We start from the raw sequence: 19,901 nt of genomic DNA, 5'->3' as shown, positions 1-19,901 counted from the left end.
TTTGTTGTAGCTAGAGCAGCGATTGGAGAACAATTCAAACCTTTAGCTCACAGAAAATGTATCTTTGAAGTGGAAGACAGAGCACGAAAATTTCATATCTTTATTAAATATATAGCACATCTCCATTACAAATGACGAATGAAACTCCATGTAAAAAGGTCTGTTTTTAAAAAGGAGAGCGTTTACTCGACATGTGCCACTCTAAAAGATTTGTTTTGTTTTGTTTTATTTTCACTAGTTAAATAAATAATTTCGTTTTGGGAAATTAGTTAAGTTAAAAAAATTATTTTGTTTCGGTAAATTAGTTAAGTTAAATCGTTTTTCGGCTTCCATTCGTTATTTCGGGTCCATTCATTATTCATATTCATTATTCTATTCTAAAGTTTACAATAGAATAATGAATATGAATAAAAAATGGATCCGAAATAATGAATGGATCCGAAAAACAATTTAACTTAAAACATAACTAACTTGCAGAAACAAAATTATCTAAACCGCCATTCCCCGACACTAAATAAAGCTATTAACCCCTAAACCGCTGCCCCCCACATCGCCAACACTAACTAAACCTAATAACCTCTACATCACTGTTCCCCGACATCGCCGACACTAAATAAAGCTATTAACCCATAAATCGCGCCCCCACATCGCCAACACTAAATAAACCTATTAACCTCTAAACCGCCCCCGAATAAAGCTATTAACCCCTAAACCGCCGTTCCCCACATCGCCAACACTAACTAAACCTATTAACCTCTAACCCACCCTTCCCTGACCTCGCCAACACTGACTTAACCTATTAACTTTTAAGCTGCCACCTCCCCACATCGCCAATACTAGCTAACCTATTAACCTCTAAACCACCGCCCCTCACATAGCCAAAACAAAATAAACCTATTAACCCTTAAACCGCCGTCCCCCCACATCGCAAACACTAAATAAAATAATTAACCTCTAAACTGCCATCCCCCCACATCGCAACTAGCTAAATTAAACTATTAACCCTTAAACCTAACACCCCCTAACTTTAACATAATTAAAATAGACCTAAAGTAAAGTTACAATTATTAACTACCTATTTAAAAATAAATGCAAACTAACCTGTGAAATAATAATAAAACCTAAGCTTAAACTAAAAAAAAAAAAACTAACATTACTTGTTTAAAAAAATCTTATAATGCCAAAAATAAAAAACCTAACATTACTAAAAATAATAAAACCTATCATTACTAAAAATAATAAACACTACAATTACAAAAAATAAACAAAACTACCATTACAAAAAATAACAAACACACGGCTAGATTACGAGTCTTGCGTTAGCCTTAAAAAGCAGCGTTAAGGTGTCCTAACGATGCTTTTTTAACGCCCGCTGGTATTACGAGTCAGGCAGGAAAGGGTCTACCGCTCACTTTTTTTCCGCAATTTTAGCATACCACTAAAAATTAGGGGTTAAATAATAGAATTATTTAACCCCTAATTTGCCGACCGGACATCGCCGCCACTTTAATACATTTATTAACCCCTAAACCACCGCACTCCCCCCTTGCAAACACTACTTAATTTTTTATTAACCCCTAATCTGCCGTCCCTAACATCGCTGACACCTACCTACATTTATTAACCCCTAATCTGCTGCCCCCAACGTCGCCACTACTATATTAAATTTATTAACCCCTAAATCTAAGTCTAACCCCCCTAACTTAAATATAATTTAAATTATACGAAATAAATTTAATAAAATTAAATAAATTAATCCTATTTAAAACTATATACTTACCGATAAAATAAACCCTAAGCTAGCTACAATATAACTAATAGTTACATTGTAGCTAGCTTAGGATTTATTTTTATTTTACAGGCAACTTTGTATTTATTTTAACTAGGTACAATAGTTAGTAAATAGTTATTAACTATTTAATAACTACCTAGCTAAAATAAGTACAAAATTATCTGTAAAATAAACCCTAACCTAAGTTACAATTACACCTAACACTACACTATCATTAAACTAATTATCTAAACTACCTAAATTAATTACAATTAAATTAAATTAACTAAATTACGAGAAAAAAAACACTAAATTACAGAAAAAAAAATAATTACAAGAATTTTAAACTAATTACACCTAATCTAATCCCCCTAATAAAATAAAAAAGCCCCCTAAAATATTAAAATTCCCTACCCTATACTAAATTACAAATTGCCCTTAAAATTGCCTTTTGCGGGGCATTGCCCCAAAGTAATCAGCTCTTTCACCGGTAAAAAAAAAAGACAATCTCCCCACAACATTAAAACCCACCACCCACACACCCAACCCTACTCTAAAACCCACCCAACCCCCCCTTAAAAAAACCTAACACTACCCCCTTGAAGATTATCCTACCTTGAGCCGTCTTCACCCAGCCGGGCACAAGAGGACCTCCAGAGGGGCAGAAATCTTCATCCGATCCGGGCAGAAGAGGACATCCAGACCGGCAGAACTCTTCATCCAGGCGGCATCTACTATCTTCTTCCATCCGGAGCGGAGCGGGTCCATCTTGAAGACATCCGACGTGGAGCATCCTCTTCCTTCTTGATCCGACGACTGAATGAAGGTTCCTTTAAGTGACGTCATCCAAGATGGCGTCCCTTCAATTCCGATTGGCTGATAGAATCCTATCAGCCAATCGGAATTAAGGTAGGAAAAATCCTATTGGCTGATGCAATCAGCCAATAGGATTGAGCTTGCATTCTATTGGCTGTTCCAATCAGCCAATAGAATGCAAGGTCAATCCTATTGGCTGATTGGAAGAAGATAGAAGATGCCACCTGGATGAAGAGTTCTGCCAGTCTGGATGTCCTCTTCTGCCCGGCTGGGTGAAGACGGCTCAAGGTAGGGTGATCTTCAAGGGCGTAGTGTTAGGTTTTTTAAGGGGGGATTGGGTGGGTTTTAGAGTAGGGTTGGGTGTGTGGGTGGTAGGTTTTAATGTTGGGGGGGGGTATTGTCTTTTTTTTTTACAGGTGAAGGAGCTGATTACTTTGGGGCAATGCCCCACAAAAGGCCCTTTTAAGGGCTATTTGTAATTTAGTACAAAGGGTAGGAATGTTGGGGGGATTTTTTATTTTATTTGGGGGATTAGATTAGTTGTAATTAGTTTAAAATTCTTGTAATTATTTATTTTTTTCTGTAATTTAGTGTTTTTCCCCCGTAATTTAGTTAATTTAATTGTAATTAATTGTAGGTAGTTTAGGTAATTAGTTTAATGATAGTGTAGTGTTAGGTGTAATTGTAACTTAGGTTAGGGTTTATTTTACAGGTAATTTTGTACTTATTTTAGCTAGGTAGTTATTAAATAGTTAATAACTATTTAATAACTATTGTACCTAGTTAAAATAAATAAAAAGCTGCCTGTAAAATAAATATAAATCCTAAGCTAGCTACAATGTAACTATTATTTATATTGTAGCTAGCTTAAGGTTTATTTTATCGGTAAGTATTTAGTTTTAAATAGGCTTAATTTATTTAATTATGTTAAATTTATTTATTTTAATTTAAATTATATTTAAGTTAGGGGGGTGTTAGGGTTAGACTTAGGTTTAGTGGTTAATAAATTTATTATAGTGGCGGCGACGTTGGCGGCGGCAGATTATGGGTTAATAAATTTAATATAGTTGCGGCGACGTTTGGGGGGCAGATTAGGGGTTAATAACTATAATGTAGGTGTCAGCGATGTTGGGGGCAGTAGATTAGGGGTTCATAAGTATAATGTAGGTGGCGGCGGTGTCCGGAGCGGCAGATATGGGGTTAATAAGTACTGTATAATGTAGGTGTCAGCGATAGCGGGGGCGGCAGATTAGGGGTTAATAAGTGTAAGATTAGGGGTGTTTAGACTCGGGGTTCATGTTAGGGTGTTAGGGGCAGACGTAAATTTCATTTTCCCATAGGAAACAATGGGGCTGCTTTTGGAGCAGAACGCTGCTTTTTTGCAGGTGTTAGGTTTTTTTTCAGCCAGCTCAGCCCCATTGTTTCCTATGGGGAAATTGTGCACGAGCACGTTTTGCCAGCTTACCGCTACCGTAAGCAACGCTGGTATTGAGGTGAGATGTGGAGCTAAATTTTGCTCAACGCTCACTTTTCTGAGGCTAACGCCGGCTTACAGAATACTCGTAATACCAGCGTTGTTTAAAGGGAGCGGTAAGAAAAAAAGGAGCGTTAGCACCGCACAGCTTTACTGACAAAAACTCATAATATAGCCGACAATTATCCAAAATAATAAAAGTTATTCCTATTCTAATACCCTGCTTAACAAAAAAAACAAAAAAACAAAACAAACTAATCTATAATAAACTACCAATAGCCCTTAAAAGGGCCTTTTGTAGGGCATTGCCCTAAAGTTAACAGCTCTTTTGCCAATAAATTAAAACAAATACCCCCTAACATTACAACCCTCCCCCAACCCCCCAAATAAAAAAAAACCTAATCTACCCATTGCCCCGAAAAAGGCATTTGTATGGGCATTGCCCTTAAAGGGGCATTCAGCTCTTTTACAGCCCATGAAAAATAAAAAAAGCCTTATTCCAAAAAAAAAACACCCCAAAAATAAAAAAATTACCATTACAAAACATAACAAACACCTAGATTACAAGTTTTGCGTTAGAGGCTGTGCGGTGCTAACGAGCAGTTTGTCCTCACCGCTCACTTACCTGCAGCGCTGGTATTACGAGTTTTCAGAAACCAGTCGTTAAAAGAAAAGAAGTGAGCGTTGAGCTTAAGTCAGCGGTGAGCTGGTGTAACGTGCTCGTGCACTATTTCCCCATAGGAATCAACAGGGAGAGCTGGCTGAAAAAAAGTCTAACACCTGCCAAAAAGCAGTGTAAAACTCCTTAACGCAGCCCCATTGATTCCTATGGGGAAATAAAATTTATGTCTACACCTAACACCCTAACATGAACCCCGAGTCTAAACACCCCTAATCTTACACTTATTAACCCCTAATCTGCTGCCCCCGACATCGCCAACACCTATATTATACTTATTAACCCCTAATCTGCCGCTCTGGACACAGCCGCCAACTACATTATACTTATGAACCCCTAATCTGCTGCCCCCAACATCGCCGCCACCTACATTATATTTATTAACCCCTAATCTGCCGTCCCTAACATCGCCGCCACCTACCTACATTTATTAACCCCTAATCTGCTGCCCCCAATGTTGCCCTACTATTTTAAAGTTATTAACCCCTAAACCTAAGTCTAACCCTAAACCTAACACCCACTAACTTCAATATAATTTAAATAAATCTAAATAAATATTCCTATCTTTAACTAAATTATTCCTATTTAAAACTAAATACTTACCTATAAAATAAACCCTAAGCTAGCTACAATATAACTAATAGTTACATTGTAGCTAGCTTAGGGTTTATTTTTATTTTATTTTGAAATAATTTTATTAGATTTTGTGATAATAACAATAACATACTCAAGCATGTACAATCAACAGTTCAGTGTAATCAATATATTTCCTTACTAATCCGATCTCTATAGACCTTAACTTTTCTGCAGTAAGACAAGCAAGAGAGAGAAAAAAAAAAAAAAAATAAAAAAAAAAAAAAATTAAAAAAATAAATAAATATGATGTGTACAGTATTAGGCGGTAGGTGGTAGGCCCCGGCTCCTCATTGTGTGCTCGGCTCCATATCGTAAGAACTCTTAGGGGTTGTCATTTCTCCCTACTCTAGCTTCGTGGTGCATGATGTATGGTTCCCATATTGCAACAAAATTTTCTTTAGTGTTTAATGTTTCTGCTGTCAAGCTTGCCATTTCATAATGGTGTGCTATCTTTTTTTCAATGAATCTAAAGCTAGGGGGTGTAGATTTCCAGAACTGTGCAATACTAATTCGTACCACTGTACATATTGTCATAACTAGTTTATGATGTCGTTTCGGTATTTGTGGTGATGGGAAGTGTAGTAACGCATGTTCAGGTTGTAACCTAATTTCTTTCTGGAATATGGTACTAAGAAGAGTTGATGTTCCCTCCCAAGTCTCTCTAATTTTCTCACAGTGCCACCACGAGTGTAGATATGTCCCTCTATCCTTGCATCCCCTAAAGCAAAGCCTCGGGGGAGAGTCTCCAGAGCTTCCAAACCTAGTCGGGTGCAGATACCATCTGAAAGCCACTTTGAGGAAATTTTCCTTAAGTAAAGCATTGTGTGAGAACGACAGTCCCCTGGTCAAGTTTGAGTTCCATGTCTTTAAGGGCCACGTTTTATCAAGTTCCTGTTCCCATTTCATAATGGTCGGTGATTTTGCCTCTCTAAAATTATTATTAAACGTGGGGTATAACAAAGAGATTGTACCATGTGTGAGTTCTTTAGTTAAACACAGGGATTCAAATATAGTGGGTGTCGGTGTCTTAAAAGTGCCCGTCGCCTCTTGGATTCTAGATTTTAATTGTAAGTAATGATACCATATGTTTCTATCATCAGGGTCTATAGCTTTGTACTGCTCATAGGAGATGAAGTTGTCGCCCACCATTACATCTGCTATTCTATAAAGCCCCTTATTAGCCCATTTCTGTTGTGTAAGTGAGTCTATTGAGGTTTGTGGTAGTATCAGAGGTGTCAATTTTGATTTCTCTTGCACCAATGGAAACTTGGTGGTCAGCTTATTCCAAATAAAGATAGTGTGAGAGATCGCTACATGTCTGTGCATCAAAGGCTGTTTGTGCTTTTTTGAGGCCCATAATAAATTGTAAATTTGTCCTGTATCAGCAACTGTCGATTCAATTTGTGTCCATAGAGGTTGGTTTGCCTCATTGAACCAATGCAGCGTTTGGGCCATACGCGCTGAATAATAATATGATGGCAGGTGTGGAAGACCCACCCCTCCATCTCTTCTGTGAGTGCTCATGATTGTTTTATTAATCCTAGCTCTTTTCCCTTGCCAGACAAAGCGCAGCAGGTCTTTTTGAAGAGCGTTAAGCTCAGCTATTGGAATAGAGATCGGTAGGGATCTAAATAAATATAGTACTTTTGGTAGGAGAGTCATTTTAACGGAGACAATCCTTCCATAGAAAGATATCTTCAGTTGTAACCTTTATTTTTATTTTACAGGCAAGTTTGTATTTATTTTAACTAGGTGGAATAGTTATTAAATAGTTATTAACTATTTAATAACTACCTAGCTAAAATAAATACAAATTTACCTGTAAAATAAAACCTAACCTAAGTTACACTAATACCTAACACTACACTATAATTAAATAAATTAACTAAATTAAATACAATTACCAAAATTAAATTAGCTAAAGTACAACCCCCACTAAATTACTGAAAATAATAAACAAATTACAGAAATTTAAACTAATTTAACCTAATCTAATAGCCCTATTAAAATAAAAAAGCCCCCCAAAATAAAATAAAAAACCCTAGCCTAAACTAAACTACCAATAGCCCTTAAAAGGTCCAAAGTAATCAGCTCTTTTACATGTAAAAAAAAAATACAAACAACCCCCCAACAGTAAGACCCACCACCCACACAAACAACCCCCCAAATAAAATACTATCTAAAAACACCTAAGCTCCCAATTGCCCTGAAAAGGGCATTTGGATGGGCATTGCCCTTAAAAGGCCAGTTAGCTCTTTTGCCGCCCAAACCCTAATCTAAAAAATAAAACCCATCCAATACACCCAATACACCCTTAAAAAACCCCTGAAGATCGACTTACCCGGAGATGTCTTCATCCAAGCCAGCCAAAGTGGAACTCCAGACGGGCAGAAGTCTTAAGTCTTCATCCAAGCCGGGCGAAGTGGTCCTCCAGACGGGCAGAAGTCTTTATCCAAGCCGGGCAGAAGTGGTCCTCCAGATGGCAGAAGTCTTCATCCAGACGGCATCTTCTATCTTCATCCATCTGGCGTGGGGCGGGTCCATCTTCAAGACATCCGACGCGGAGCATCCTCTTCTGGCGACGACTAAAACAGAATGAAGGTACCTTTAAGTGACATCATCCAAGATGACGTCCCTTAGATCCCGATTGGCTGATAGAATTCTATTAAAACGAAGAAATGCGGCAGCAACAAGCGGAGTAAGAGATAATTTAAAATTCAAATACTTTATTTCTCATATCATAAAAAAGCCAATTGGCAAAGAATACAAAGGGTAGCAGGTGATAACCCTCCTTACATGTTTCGTGCCTATGCTCGGCACTTAATCATAGGAGTGAGATATGTTAGTACAACCCCTGCTATTTAAAGGGGAAGTACCCAATGATGGCAAAGCTTTAGAAACACCTGTATCAAAGTAGTGTTAAAACTGCTTACCCTCACCTAGCACTAACCAAAAACACAGAAAGGTATATTGTGTTTAAAAAAAATATATATATATGTACATGTATGTAAATGCTGAATAACTTAATAAGATATATAGTTATACATGATATGTAAATACACATAAAACAACAACTTCAGTGTTATGTTATAACCTTGTAACCTTATGTCATTCTAGATACTAATTATAAATCACCTCCTATAGGCTAAACAGTATTTATTATTTTGTGATAATAAATTGTCTGATACCAAAACATACAGAAAGCTGGATAGGAATCCAACACAGATATTTAAGTCTAAACTTTATTCTATAATAGAACAAGGAATAGCCATCAATGTCTTCACTGAGGAACAGGTCAAAAATATGATACCTGATCATCCATTAGTGCCTATATTCCATCATGTGCCTAAAACACATAAAAATATGACCTCTCCCCCAGGAAGACCTATTATTTCAGGCATTGGCTCTATGTTTGAGCCATTGTCTGAATGGGTCGACTCCATACTCCAGCCTTTGGTTAAAAGCCTTAATAGCTATTTACGTGATTCAACACATCTGTTGAATTGTTTGGAATATGTAGAATGGAACAAGGAGTTCAGATGGGTGGCCATTGATGCCACCTCCCTTTACTCAAGTATACCCCACATGTTAGGATTAAAAGCCATTAGATATTTCTTGGATACAGCCACACGTTATTCTTTAGAATTCAAACTTTTTTTCTGTGAAATCATTGAATTTTTATTAAAACATAATTTTTTTATGTTTAATAATGAATACTATGTGCAGGTTTGTGGCACAGCGATGGGGGCAAAATTTGCCCCCTCGTTTGCCAACCTGTATGTAGCATGGTGGGAGGATTTATACCTTTACACTCTTTCCAATCCATTTGCAAAGCATATTATCAAGTATATGCGTTTCATAGATGATCTTATATTTATAGTGGAGGATAAACTTGAGTTGAGCACCTTTTTAGAGTATGTTAATACCAATGATTTAAATTTGGGATTCACAGGTGAATTACAACAATATAAAATATGTTTCTTAGATCTAGAGCTCACAGGTGATCCAGAAAAAGGTGTAATAATGACTGACACATATCGCAAACCAACGGCAGGAAATACCATACTCCATGCCAAATCATGCCATCCCCCACATTTAATTAGATCAATCCCCAAAGCCCAATATATTAGAATGAGAAGAAACACTAATTGTACTGAGAAATTCAATCTACAATGTAGTGATCTTACAAACAGATTAAAACAAAGGGGATATTCGAGTAAAATTCTTAATGAATCTCACGAAAAGGTAAAATATAAGACTCAAAGAGAGGTTATTGCAACCAAAAAGAGATCAGATCAAGATTTTAGTAGAGACAAAATTGTCTTTACCACAGAGTATTCGAAACAATTCAATGAAATCACAGCTATTCTCAAGAAACATTTACATATATTAAAAGAAGATGAATCTTTGGGTAACATTTTTCATACTTGTAAATTTGTATCCAAGAAACCACCGACTCTGGGCACCAGGCTGGTACCTAGTATGGTAAATACAATAACAAATAAACGGGGGAGTAATTGGATAAGGAAAAAAGGCACATACAAATGTGGCACTAAACCATGCATTACGTGTGAAGTTATTGAAAAAAGTGATACTTTCACCAGTTCAGCAACACATGAAAGATATAATATGGAGTTCTATGCAAATTGTAGGACTGAGTTTGTAGTTTATTTAATAGAATGCTCCCTTTGTTCCCTACAATATATTGGTCAAACGACCAGAGAGCTCAGATCACGTATCAGAGAACATATTAGGGACACTAAAAACTACAACAAAGACTCGGCGGTAGCGGTTCATTTTAATCAAACACATATGACTCACATAGCACACATTACTGTTAAAGTTATTGATAAAATTCAGTCACCCACTAGAGGGGGCAACAAACAAAAATTGTTGCTCAAACGTGAATTATTTTGGATTTACAAACTTAAAACGATAGTACCACAGGGTCTAAATAGAGAATGGGACATGTCCTACTATGTGGAATAGTTATTTATATATATATACTTTTTTGGTCTATTTTTTAAGGGTCAATTTAATTTACTATGCAGAAATTTTAACAAAGTTTCTCAAAAATATTGCATATAGTAATCTACCTTTAACAAATATTGGATCTTAGGCTCTCATTCAGTTCAATTTAAATTTTAAATTTTAAATATTATACATTCTATACTTGGTTTGTATAAGTATGAATGAATAATGGGATACATTTAGGTCCATAAATAGGAACATATAAATATAGTCCCCTATTTCTCGATATAATTCCCTAGATATTCATTATAGATATTTATCACAAAATAATAAATACTGTTTAGCCTATAGGAGGTGATTTATAATTAGTATCTAGAATGACATAAGGTTACAAGGTTATAACATAACACTGAAGTTGTTGTTTTATGTGTATTTACATATCATGTATAACTATATATCTTATTAAGTTATTCAGCATTTACATACATGTACATATATATATATATTTTTTTTAAACACAATATACCTTTCTGTGTTTTTGGTTAGTGCTAGGTGAGGGTAAGCAGTTTTAACACTACTTTGATACAGGTGTTTCTAAAGCTTTGCCATCATTGGGTACTTCCCCTTTAAATAGCAGGGGTTGTACTAACATATCTCACTCCTATGATTAAGTGCCGAGCATAGGCACGAAACATGTAAGGAGGGTTATCACCTGCTACCCTTTGTATTCTTTGCCAATTGGCTTTTTTATGATATGAGAAATAAAGTATTTGAATTTTAAATTATCTCTTACTCCGCTTGTTGCTGCCGCATTTCTTCGTTTTTCTGGGATTGTAAGCAGCGGAACCGGCTGCAAACAGCGGCGTGCACCCCCAGTGCTCCACTACTATCCTTCCCACACACTTCCGGTTAATCGAGAAACCGGCTAAAGGGCCTGCAGCGGTTCAGCGTTCGTGGAAGTTCCTGATAGAATTCTATTAGCCAATCAGAATTAAGGTAGAAAAAATCCTATTGGCTGATCCAATCAGCCAATAGGATTGAAGTTCAATCCTATTGGCTGATCCAATCAGCCAATAGGATTGAGCTCGCATTCTATTGGCTGTTCCAATCAGCCAATAGAATGCAAGCTCAATCCTATTGGCTGATTGTTTTTTTTAAGGGTGTATTGGGTGGGTTTTATTTTTTAGATTAGGGTTTGGGCGGCAAAAGAGCTAGCTACCTTTTCAGGGCAATGGGGAGCTTAGGTTTTTTTTAGATAGTATTTTATTTGGGGGGTTGTTTGTGTGGGTGGTGGGTTTTGCTGTTGGGGGGTTGTTTGTATTTTTTTTTTACAGGTAAAAGAGCTGATTACTTTGGAGCAATGCCCCACAAAAGGCCCTTTTAAGGGCTGTTGGTAGTTTTGTTTAGGCTAGGGTTTTTTTTTATTTTGGGGGGCTTTTTTATTTTAATAGGGCTATTAGATTAGGTGTAATTAGTTTAAATTTCTGTAATTTGTTTATTATTTTCAGTAATTTATTATTTTTTTTGTACTTTAGCTAATTTAATTTAATTTAGGTAATTGTATTTAATTTAGTTATTTTATTTAATTATAGTGTAGGTATTAGTGTAACTTAGGTTAGGTTTTATTTTACAGGTAAATTTGTATTTATTTTAGCTAGGTAGTTATTAAATAGTTAATAACTATTTAGTAACTATTCTACCTAGTTAAAATAAATACAAACTTGCCTGTAAAATAAAAATAAACCCTAAGCTAGCTACAATGTAACTATTAGTTATATTGTAGCTAGCTTAGGGTTTATTCTATAGGTAAGTATTTAGTTTTAAATAGGAATAATTTAGTTAATGATAGGAATATTTATTTAGATTTATTTAAATTATATTTAAGTTAATGTGTGTTAGGTTTATTCTATAGGTAAGTATTTAGTTTTAAATAGGAATAATTTAGTTAATGATAGGAATATTTATTTAGATTTATTTAAATTATATTTAAGTTAGTGTGTGTTAGGTTTAGGGTTAGACTTAGGTTTAGGGGTTATTAACTTTTATATAGTGGCGGCGAAATTGGGGGCGGCAGATTAGGGGTTAATAAGTGTAGGTAGGTGGCGGCTACATTGGGGCAGCAGATTAGGGGTTAATAAATATAATGTAGGTGGCGGCGGTGTCCGGAGCGGCAGATTAGGGGTTAAAATTGTATTTTAGCATTTGCAATGCGGGAGGGCCTCGGTTTAGGGGTTAATAGGTAGTTTATGGGTGTTAGTTTACTTTTTAGCACTTTAGTTATGAGTTTTATGCTACGGCGTTGTACCATAAAACTCTTAACTACTGACTTTTAAATGCGTTAGGACTCTTGGAGGTAGAGGGTGTACCATCCACATAAGTCGTTTTGCGGTAAGGCCAAAGAAGTGTGCGGTACACCTAAATCTTCAAGACTCGTAATAGCAGCGGGTGTAAAAAAGCAGCGTTAGGACCTCTTAACGCTGCTTTTTCAGCCTAACGCACAACTCATAATCTAGAGGTCAATAGGTTTAGTTAGTGTTAGTGATGTGGGGGGCATGGTTTAGGGGTTAATATCTTTAGTTAGTGTTGGCGATGTCGGGGAACTGCGATTTAGAGATTAATAGGTTTAGTTAGTGTTGGCAATGTGGGGGGGGGGAGCCGGTTTAGGGGTAAATAGGTTTAGTTAGTGTGGGCGATGTGGGGGGCAGTGGTTTAGGGGTTAATAGGTTTAGTTAGTGTTGGCAATATCGGGGGGCGGCTTTTTAGAGTTTTTTAGGTTTATTTAGTGTTGTCAATGCCGGGGAATGGCGGTTTAGGGGTTAATAGATTTAGTTAGTGTTGGCAATGTGGGGTCGGGGGTTTAGGGGTTAATACCTTTATTTAGTTCCAGCGATGTCGGGGAACAGCTCTTTGGGGTTAATAGCTTTATTTAGTGTTTTAGTTAGTATTGGCGATGTTTGGGAACTGCGGTTAGATGAAAAATGAAAAATTCTGAATGAATAAAGAATGGATAAGAACATTCGGGAAATTATTTATTTGTTTTCAGAATTTTTCGGGATTTTAGTTATAATGACGATGCGGAAATTCAGATTCATACGAATCTCCGAATCGGCCAAAATTCGTCCGAAAACGAAATTCGGCCGAAAGGAATTGCACATGTCTAGCATTTACCATAACTTTAATACATATTTATGCTCTATAGAGAAAGGTCATGTTTTGATTACCCATAACCCTGTCGGTAGCAATGAGCTAGAAACTAAGGTCTAAAAATAGTTTTAAACAAAAAAAAGAGAAAGATACTCTAGAATGAAAGCAATACACATAAAGCACACTACATCTGCAAACTATAGGGCGACACATTGTTAAAACTTAACTTTTATTAAGATAATAAATGGAGAGACCACCTCTACTTAAAGCTGCAAAAAGATAGATTTACTTAAAGGGACATTAAACACTTTGAGATGATGATATAAAATGATAAATTGTATATAATAAAACAACTCTGCAATATACTTTCATTATTTATTTTGTCCTCTTTGCCTGTAATTCCATTCTGAAATTGTGAGCTTTTCAATTCCTGCTAGAAATGGAAGTGCAGAACACTGTTACATCCAGCACAACCATTGGCTGCACACTCTAGTGACATATGTATAACTGTCTCTAATTGGCCACAGCAGAGAAGGTAACACAAGTTACAACATGGCAGCTCCCAGTGTTTTGTAGACACTAAAACTTTACACTTATTTGTTACTTTTTAAACAACTAATGAAATTTTAAAAAATACATCTACATGTTAGTCATGGACTAATCTTTTCTTTGAATGCATCATTCTATCTAGCATGTATTTAGTGTTTAATGTCCCTTTAATGAATCCAGTACAACCATTAATTAAACAATGTCTTTACTTTTTAAACTAATATGGAGTTATTATTTTCAAATAAGGTATGGTCATTTATTTTTATGTATAGTATAGTCCTTTATTCGTCACATATTACATACATTCAATCATCACTAATATTAACACAATTATTGACACCTGTTTATTACACAATGGGGTATCCTTATTATAATTATAATAGTTTGTGGCATTATGATGTTATAGGCACCTAATTTATTTGTGTTTATAATTTGATATAGTTTAGCTATTAGAGAGTTTATCAATAAGGGTAGTTATTCCAAATGAAAAAGATAATGCTTTACTGAATTTTGCATTTATTTCAATGTGGCGTTTTTTTTATAAAATACATTAATATAATAATTTCAAATAAAATAAATAATAAATCAAATAAAATGATATGCGATTATGAAATTCACTTCTTATATTTTCCTTTAAGATTGTTTATGTCTTATGACCACTCTCAATGGTGCATGTATTCTATTTGTTTAGTTTTAGCTCAAGGTTATAGGATTAGTTTTTCTGTGCTAATTACTCACAATGTAATGCCAACGGATTGTTTAAAAGGATATAAATACCCTTCTCTGAACTTGTAAGGGGGCAGAAAATATTATCTGAACTAAAATGCTGTAAAGACTGTCTGGTATGGTATAATATTTATTTATATGCAAGTATGATTAACGTAATGTATTGCTATTTTTACATTTTTATTTTATTTATTTAGCAAAATACATTTTCTCTCTTGTAATATTTTACTGCACATTTGTACAATAATATATATATATATATTTATACACTTTATCTCACACACAATATATGTGTATAAATATATATATATATATATATATATATATATATATATATTGTACTCAAACTCTTTGATAAGATATGAGACCATTTTATATAATATTAGAGGAAGTTACCTGGAATTCAGATTTCAGAATAACCTCTCTCTAAGGCAATATAAGGGAAAAAAGGTACAAACCGTTACAATGATTTTATTTATGACAAAGGTGGATCAATCCTTATATTGGTTGATTTGAATTTTGAAATCAGCCAATAGGAATGTAAGCATAACCGAAGAATGCAAGGGTAGCTTTTTTCTGTAATGTATGTTATTTTATTTTTTAAGGTACTGTTATTTTTTTTTTAAGGTAAAGTTAGTTTTTTTTAAAGGTAAGGTTTAGGGGTTGTAGTGGGATATTTTGCAATGGGAGTGTTGAGGTTTAGGGGTTAATAGAGTAGTGGGGTAGTTTGCGATGTGGGGGAGTGGTGGTTTAGGGGTTAATATAGTAGTTTAGTGCAACTGATTCCACCGGCCAAACTGTTTATGCAACCTAAATGTTTAAGCATTAAATGCGATCGCGTTTGAGTTATCACATTTACTTTCAATTTGTAATACGAGCACCCATTTCCGCTCAACGCTGCTCATAGAAAATATGGGGAGCATAAAGTACAGTGAGTTGGCGCAAATTTATGGTAATTTAAACAATGTGCCTCTTGTAATATAAATTTGAGCGTAAAGAACACTGTGATCTCGCAATTGCGTTTAAACTCTTTGCCACCCTAGAGTCCACAGACTGTGAGTGCTATATCTGTATCATTTTCAGAGTATATTTCTCTTATTTTGTTTCAAAAAATATTAGAATGCACAGTACCAGTTCCACATGATGGCACTAACACAATTAAACATATTTTTGTATACAAGTTAGATTACTGAATAAACATCATTTAGTGAATGGAAGATAGCCTCTGGTGGCACATTTGTTTTGTATGGTTTTTTTATTTAATCATATTGTGTTTTAATAAAAACCAGGGAAATACTAGGCAAAAAGATATATTACTTATTAGTGTCAGTATTTTATATTCTCACTGAAAAGTACAAAAGCCAAGAGTTTCTTAGTTTACTGGAAATGCAATATTGAGATTTGAAAATTGTTGTACTAAGTTATGATTCCATGCACAATTCAGGGTGAAGCTGATTGTGTTCCATATTAAAGGGACTTGAAATCCATTTTTTCCCATGATTCAGATAGAAGAATACAATTTAAAACAACTTTCCGATTTACTTCTTTTATCTAATTTGCTTCGTTCTTTTGAATCCTTTGTTAAAAATAATACCTAGGTAGACAAAGGAGCTGGACGATAACTGCTCATAGGTGGCTGCACATTTATGTCTCCTGTCATTGGCTTACAGATGTGTTCAGCTAGCTCCCAACAGGTCATTGCTGATCCTTCAAGAAAGGATACCAAGAGAATGAAGCACAATTCATAACAGAAGTAAAATTTGGAAAAGATTTATTAAAATTAAACTATAAACAACACGCAATGTAGCTGTAATTTGTTTGTTTAGTCTTTGGCTATCATTGAAAAAAAATGAATTATTTGTGAACTTAAAGGGACAATCTTCACCAGAAATGTTATTGTTTTAAAAGATAGATAATCCCTTTATTACCCACTCCATAGATTTGCATAACCAACACAGTTATATGAAGACATTTTTTACCTCTGAAATTATCTTCTATCTAACCCTCTACAGAGTGCCCCCTTATTTCAGTTCTTTTGGCAGACTTGAATTTTAGCCAATCAGTGCTTACTCCTAGGCAACTCCATGTGCGTGAACACAGTGTTATCTATATGACTCACATGAACTAACACCCTCTAGTGGTGAAAAACTGTTAAAATGCATTCATCTTAGAGGTGGCCTTCAAGGTCTAAGAAATTAGCATATGAAACCTCCTAGGTTTAGCTTTTAACTAAGAATATCAAAAGAACAAAGCAAAATTGGTCATAAAAGTAAATTGGAAAGTTGTTTAAAATGAAATGCCCTATCTGAATCATGAAAGTTTATTTTGGACTAGACTGTCCCTTTAACTACATAGTTTTCCAGTTATATACAAACTAGTTTTCTAGTTATATACAAACTAGTTTTCTAGTTATACAAAAAAAACATACAAAGACTGTACAAAAAGGTGTTTCAAGATTTAAACCATTTGTTTGTATCAGTTTGCTTATTTTCTCACCTCCTGCAGGTGCCACACAATCGAGTCCACATTTTAAGAAGCAGCATTTCAAGTTAGGGGCGCACTCACTGTCAGACGTGCATTTATCATCACAATTCTTTATTACACTCACTGGTTGTGTACATATTCCTGGTCTGACTAGAAACAAAAAGTTAGTCATTGTCATCTACAACATTATTATGATAGAGCATTCTATGTAAAGTATGGAAAATCTTTTGGGACATTTGATGGAACGCAAGGCAACAAAAAAAACATAAACTGTGTATTTCAACTAAACACAAACTAAAATGTTTATAGCAGCATGTACTAGTGTGTGCATGTGAATATGCACGCATGCGCGAGTGTGTGCGTGCACACATGCTACAGTGGCATGGAAGTAGTTAGTGTATCCTTTGGCTCAACTTCAACTTGAAAGGAAACGCAATCCAAAATTAAACTTTTATGATTGAGATAGAAAGTGCAATTAAAAAAAATACTTTATCAAATTTCTTTCTTTTTCTGGTTGCCTCGTTGAAATGTCCTTCCTTGAGAGCAATTACTAAACAGGCTTAGAAGAGTGCATTAGTATTTGTAAAAATGTTATACAATGTTGTGAACACCACTTATATAATGCTCAAAACCTGTACACACTCGTTAGACTAACTAGGTATGCTGCAAAGTTCAAGATCCACGCCTCTTTTATAAGTAACAAACTTTATCCTTGTGGTGGTTACAGATTCAACACTTAGTTGATGAACGTGGACATAGTCATGCTCATTATTTATTGCGTTCAGATAGTGGTTTCTGCCACCCAGATTATGGTATATAAATACTGTATCTCACTTAACTATCATTCTTGAAAATGTAAGTGATATACATTTACCTTGTTTTTTGTCACATTTACTTTTATATTTCTTTCATGTAATTAGCAAGAGTCCATGAGCTAGTGACGTATGGGATATACATTCCTACCAGGAGGGGCAAAGTTTCCCAAACCTCAAAATGCCTATAAATACACCCCTCACCACACCCACAATTCAGTTTTTACAAACTTTGCCTCCGATGGAGGTGGTGAAGTAAATTTGTGCTAGATTCTACGTTGATATGCGCTCCGCAGCAAGTTGGAGCCCGGTTTTCCTCTCAGCGTGCAGTGAATGTCAGAGGGATGTGAGGAGAGTATTGCCTATTTGAATGCAGTGATCTCCTTCTACGGGGTCTATTTCATAGGTTCTCTGTTATCGGTCGTAGAGATTCATCTCTTACCTCCCTTTTCAGATCGACGATATACTCTTATATATACCATTACCTCTGCTGATTCTCGTTTCAGTACTGGTTTGGCTTTCTACAAACATGTAGATGAGTGTCCTGGGGTAAGTAAATCTTATTTTCTGTGACACTCTAAGCTATGGTTGGGCACTTTGTTTATAAAGTTCTAAATATATGTATTCAAACATTTATTTGCCTTGACTCAGAATGTTCAACTTTCCTTATTTTTCAGACAGTCAGTTTCATATTTGGGATAATGCATTTGATTTAATCATTTTTTCTTACCTTCAAAAAAATTTGACTCTTTTTCCCTGTGGGCTGTTAGGCTCGCGGGGGCTGAAAATGCTTCATTTTATTGCGTCATTCTTGGCGCGGATTTTTTTGGCGCAAAAATTCTTTTCCGTTTCCGGCGTCATACGTGTCGCCGGAAGTTGCTTCATTTTTTGACGTTATTTTGCGCCAAAAATGTCGGCGTTCCGGATGTGGCGTCATTTTTGGCGCCAAAAGCATTTAGGCGCCAAATAATGTGGGCGTCTTATTTGGCGCTAAAAAATATGGGCGTCGCTTTTGTCTCCACATTATTTAAGTCTCATTTTTCATTGCTTCTGGTTGCTAGAAGCTTGTTCTTTGGCATTTTTTCCCATTCCTGAAACTGTCATTTAAGGAATTTGATCAATTTTGCTTTATATGTTGTTTTTTCTCTTACATATTGCAAGATGTCTCACGTTGCATCTGAGTCAGAAGATACTACAGGAAAATCGCTGTCTAGTGCTGGATCTACCAAAGCTAAGTGTATCTGCTGTAAACTTTTGGTAGCTATTCCTCCAGCTGTTGTTTGTATTGATTGTCATGACAAACTTGTTAATGCAGATAATATTTCCTTTAGTAAAGTACCATTGCCTGTTGCAGTTCCTTCAACATCTAAGGTGCAGAATGTTCCTGATAACATAAGAGATTTTGTTTCTGAATCCATCAAGAAGGCTATGTCTGTTAATCTTTTAAAACTTCTCTCCCTACAGATGAATTTTTAAATGAACATCATCATTCTGATTCTGATGACTCTTCTGGTTCAGAGGATTCTGTCTCAGAGGTTGATGCTGATAAATCTTCATATTTATTTAAAATGGAATTTATTCGTTCTTTACTTAAAGAAGTTCTAATTGCTTTAGAAATAGAGGATTCTGGTCCTCTTGATACTAATTCTAAACGTTTGGATAAGGTATTTAAATCTCCTGTGGTTATTCCAGAAGTTTTTCCTGTTCCTAATGCTATTTCTGTAGTAATTTCCAAAGAATGGGATAAATTGGGTAATTCATTTACTCCTTCTAAACGTTTTAAGCAATTATATCCTGTGCCGTCTGACAGATTAGAATTTTGGGACAAAATCCCTAAAG

General features: G+C 35.4%; 1 protein-coding gene across 1 annotated transcript in view; it reads right to left on the bottom strand.

Annotated features, from left to right (window-relative positions):
* Positions 1 to 19,901, bottom strand: part of LOC128640931 (whey acidic protein-like) — a 50,372-nt gene that overhangs the window by 14,543 nt on the left and 15,928 nt on the right. Inside the window, exon 3 of the mRNA XM_053693397.1 lies at positions 17,263 to 17,400. Coding sequence (XP_053549372.1) covers positions 17,263 to 17,400 — 138 coding nt within the window. The remainder of the gene's footprint in view (positions 1 to 17,262; positions 17,401 to 19,901) is intronic.

The sequence above is a fragment of the Bombina bombina genome, chromosome 1, assembly GCF_027579735.1.
Source record: "Bombina bombina isolate aBomBom1 chromosome 1, aBomBom1.pri, whole genome shotgun sequence".
In the NCBI taxonomy this organism is placed as follows: Eukaryota; Metazoa; Chordata; class Amphibia; order Anura; family Bombinatoridae; genus Bombina; species Bombina bombina.
Note: the sequence above shows the minus strand (reverse complement) of the source record. Positions and strands in the feature narration are given on the sequence as shown.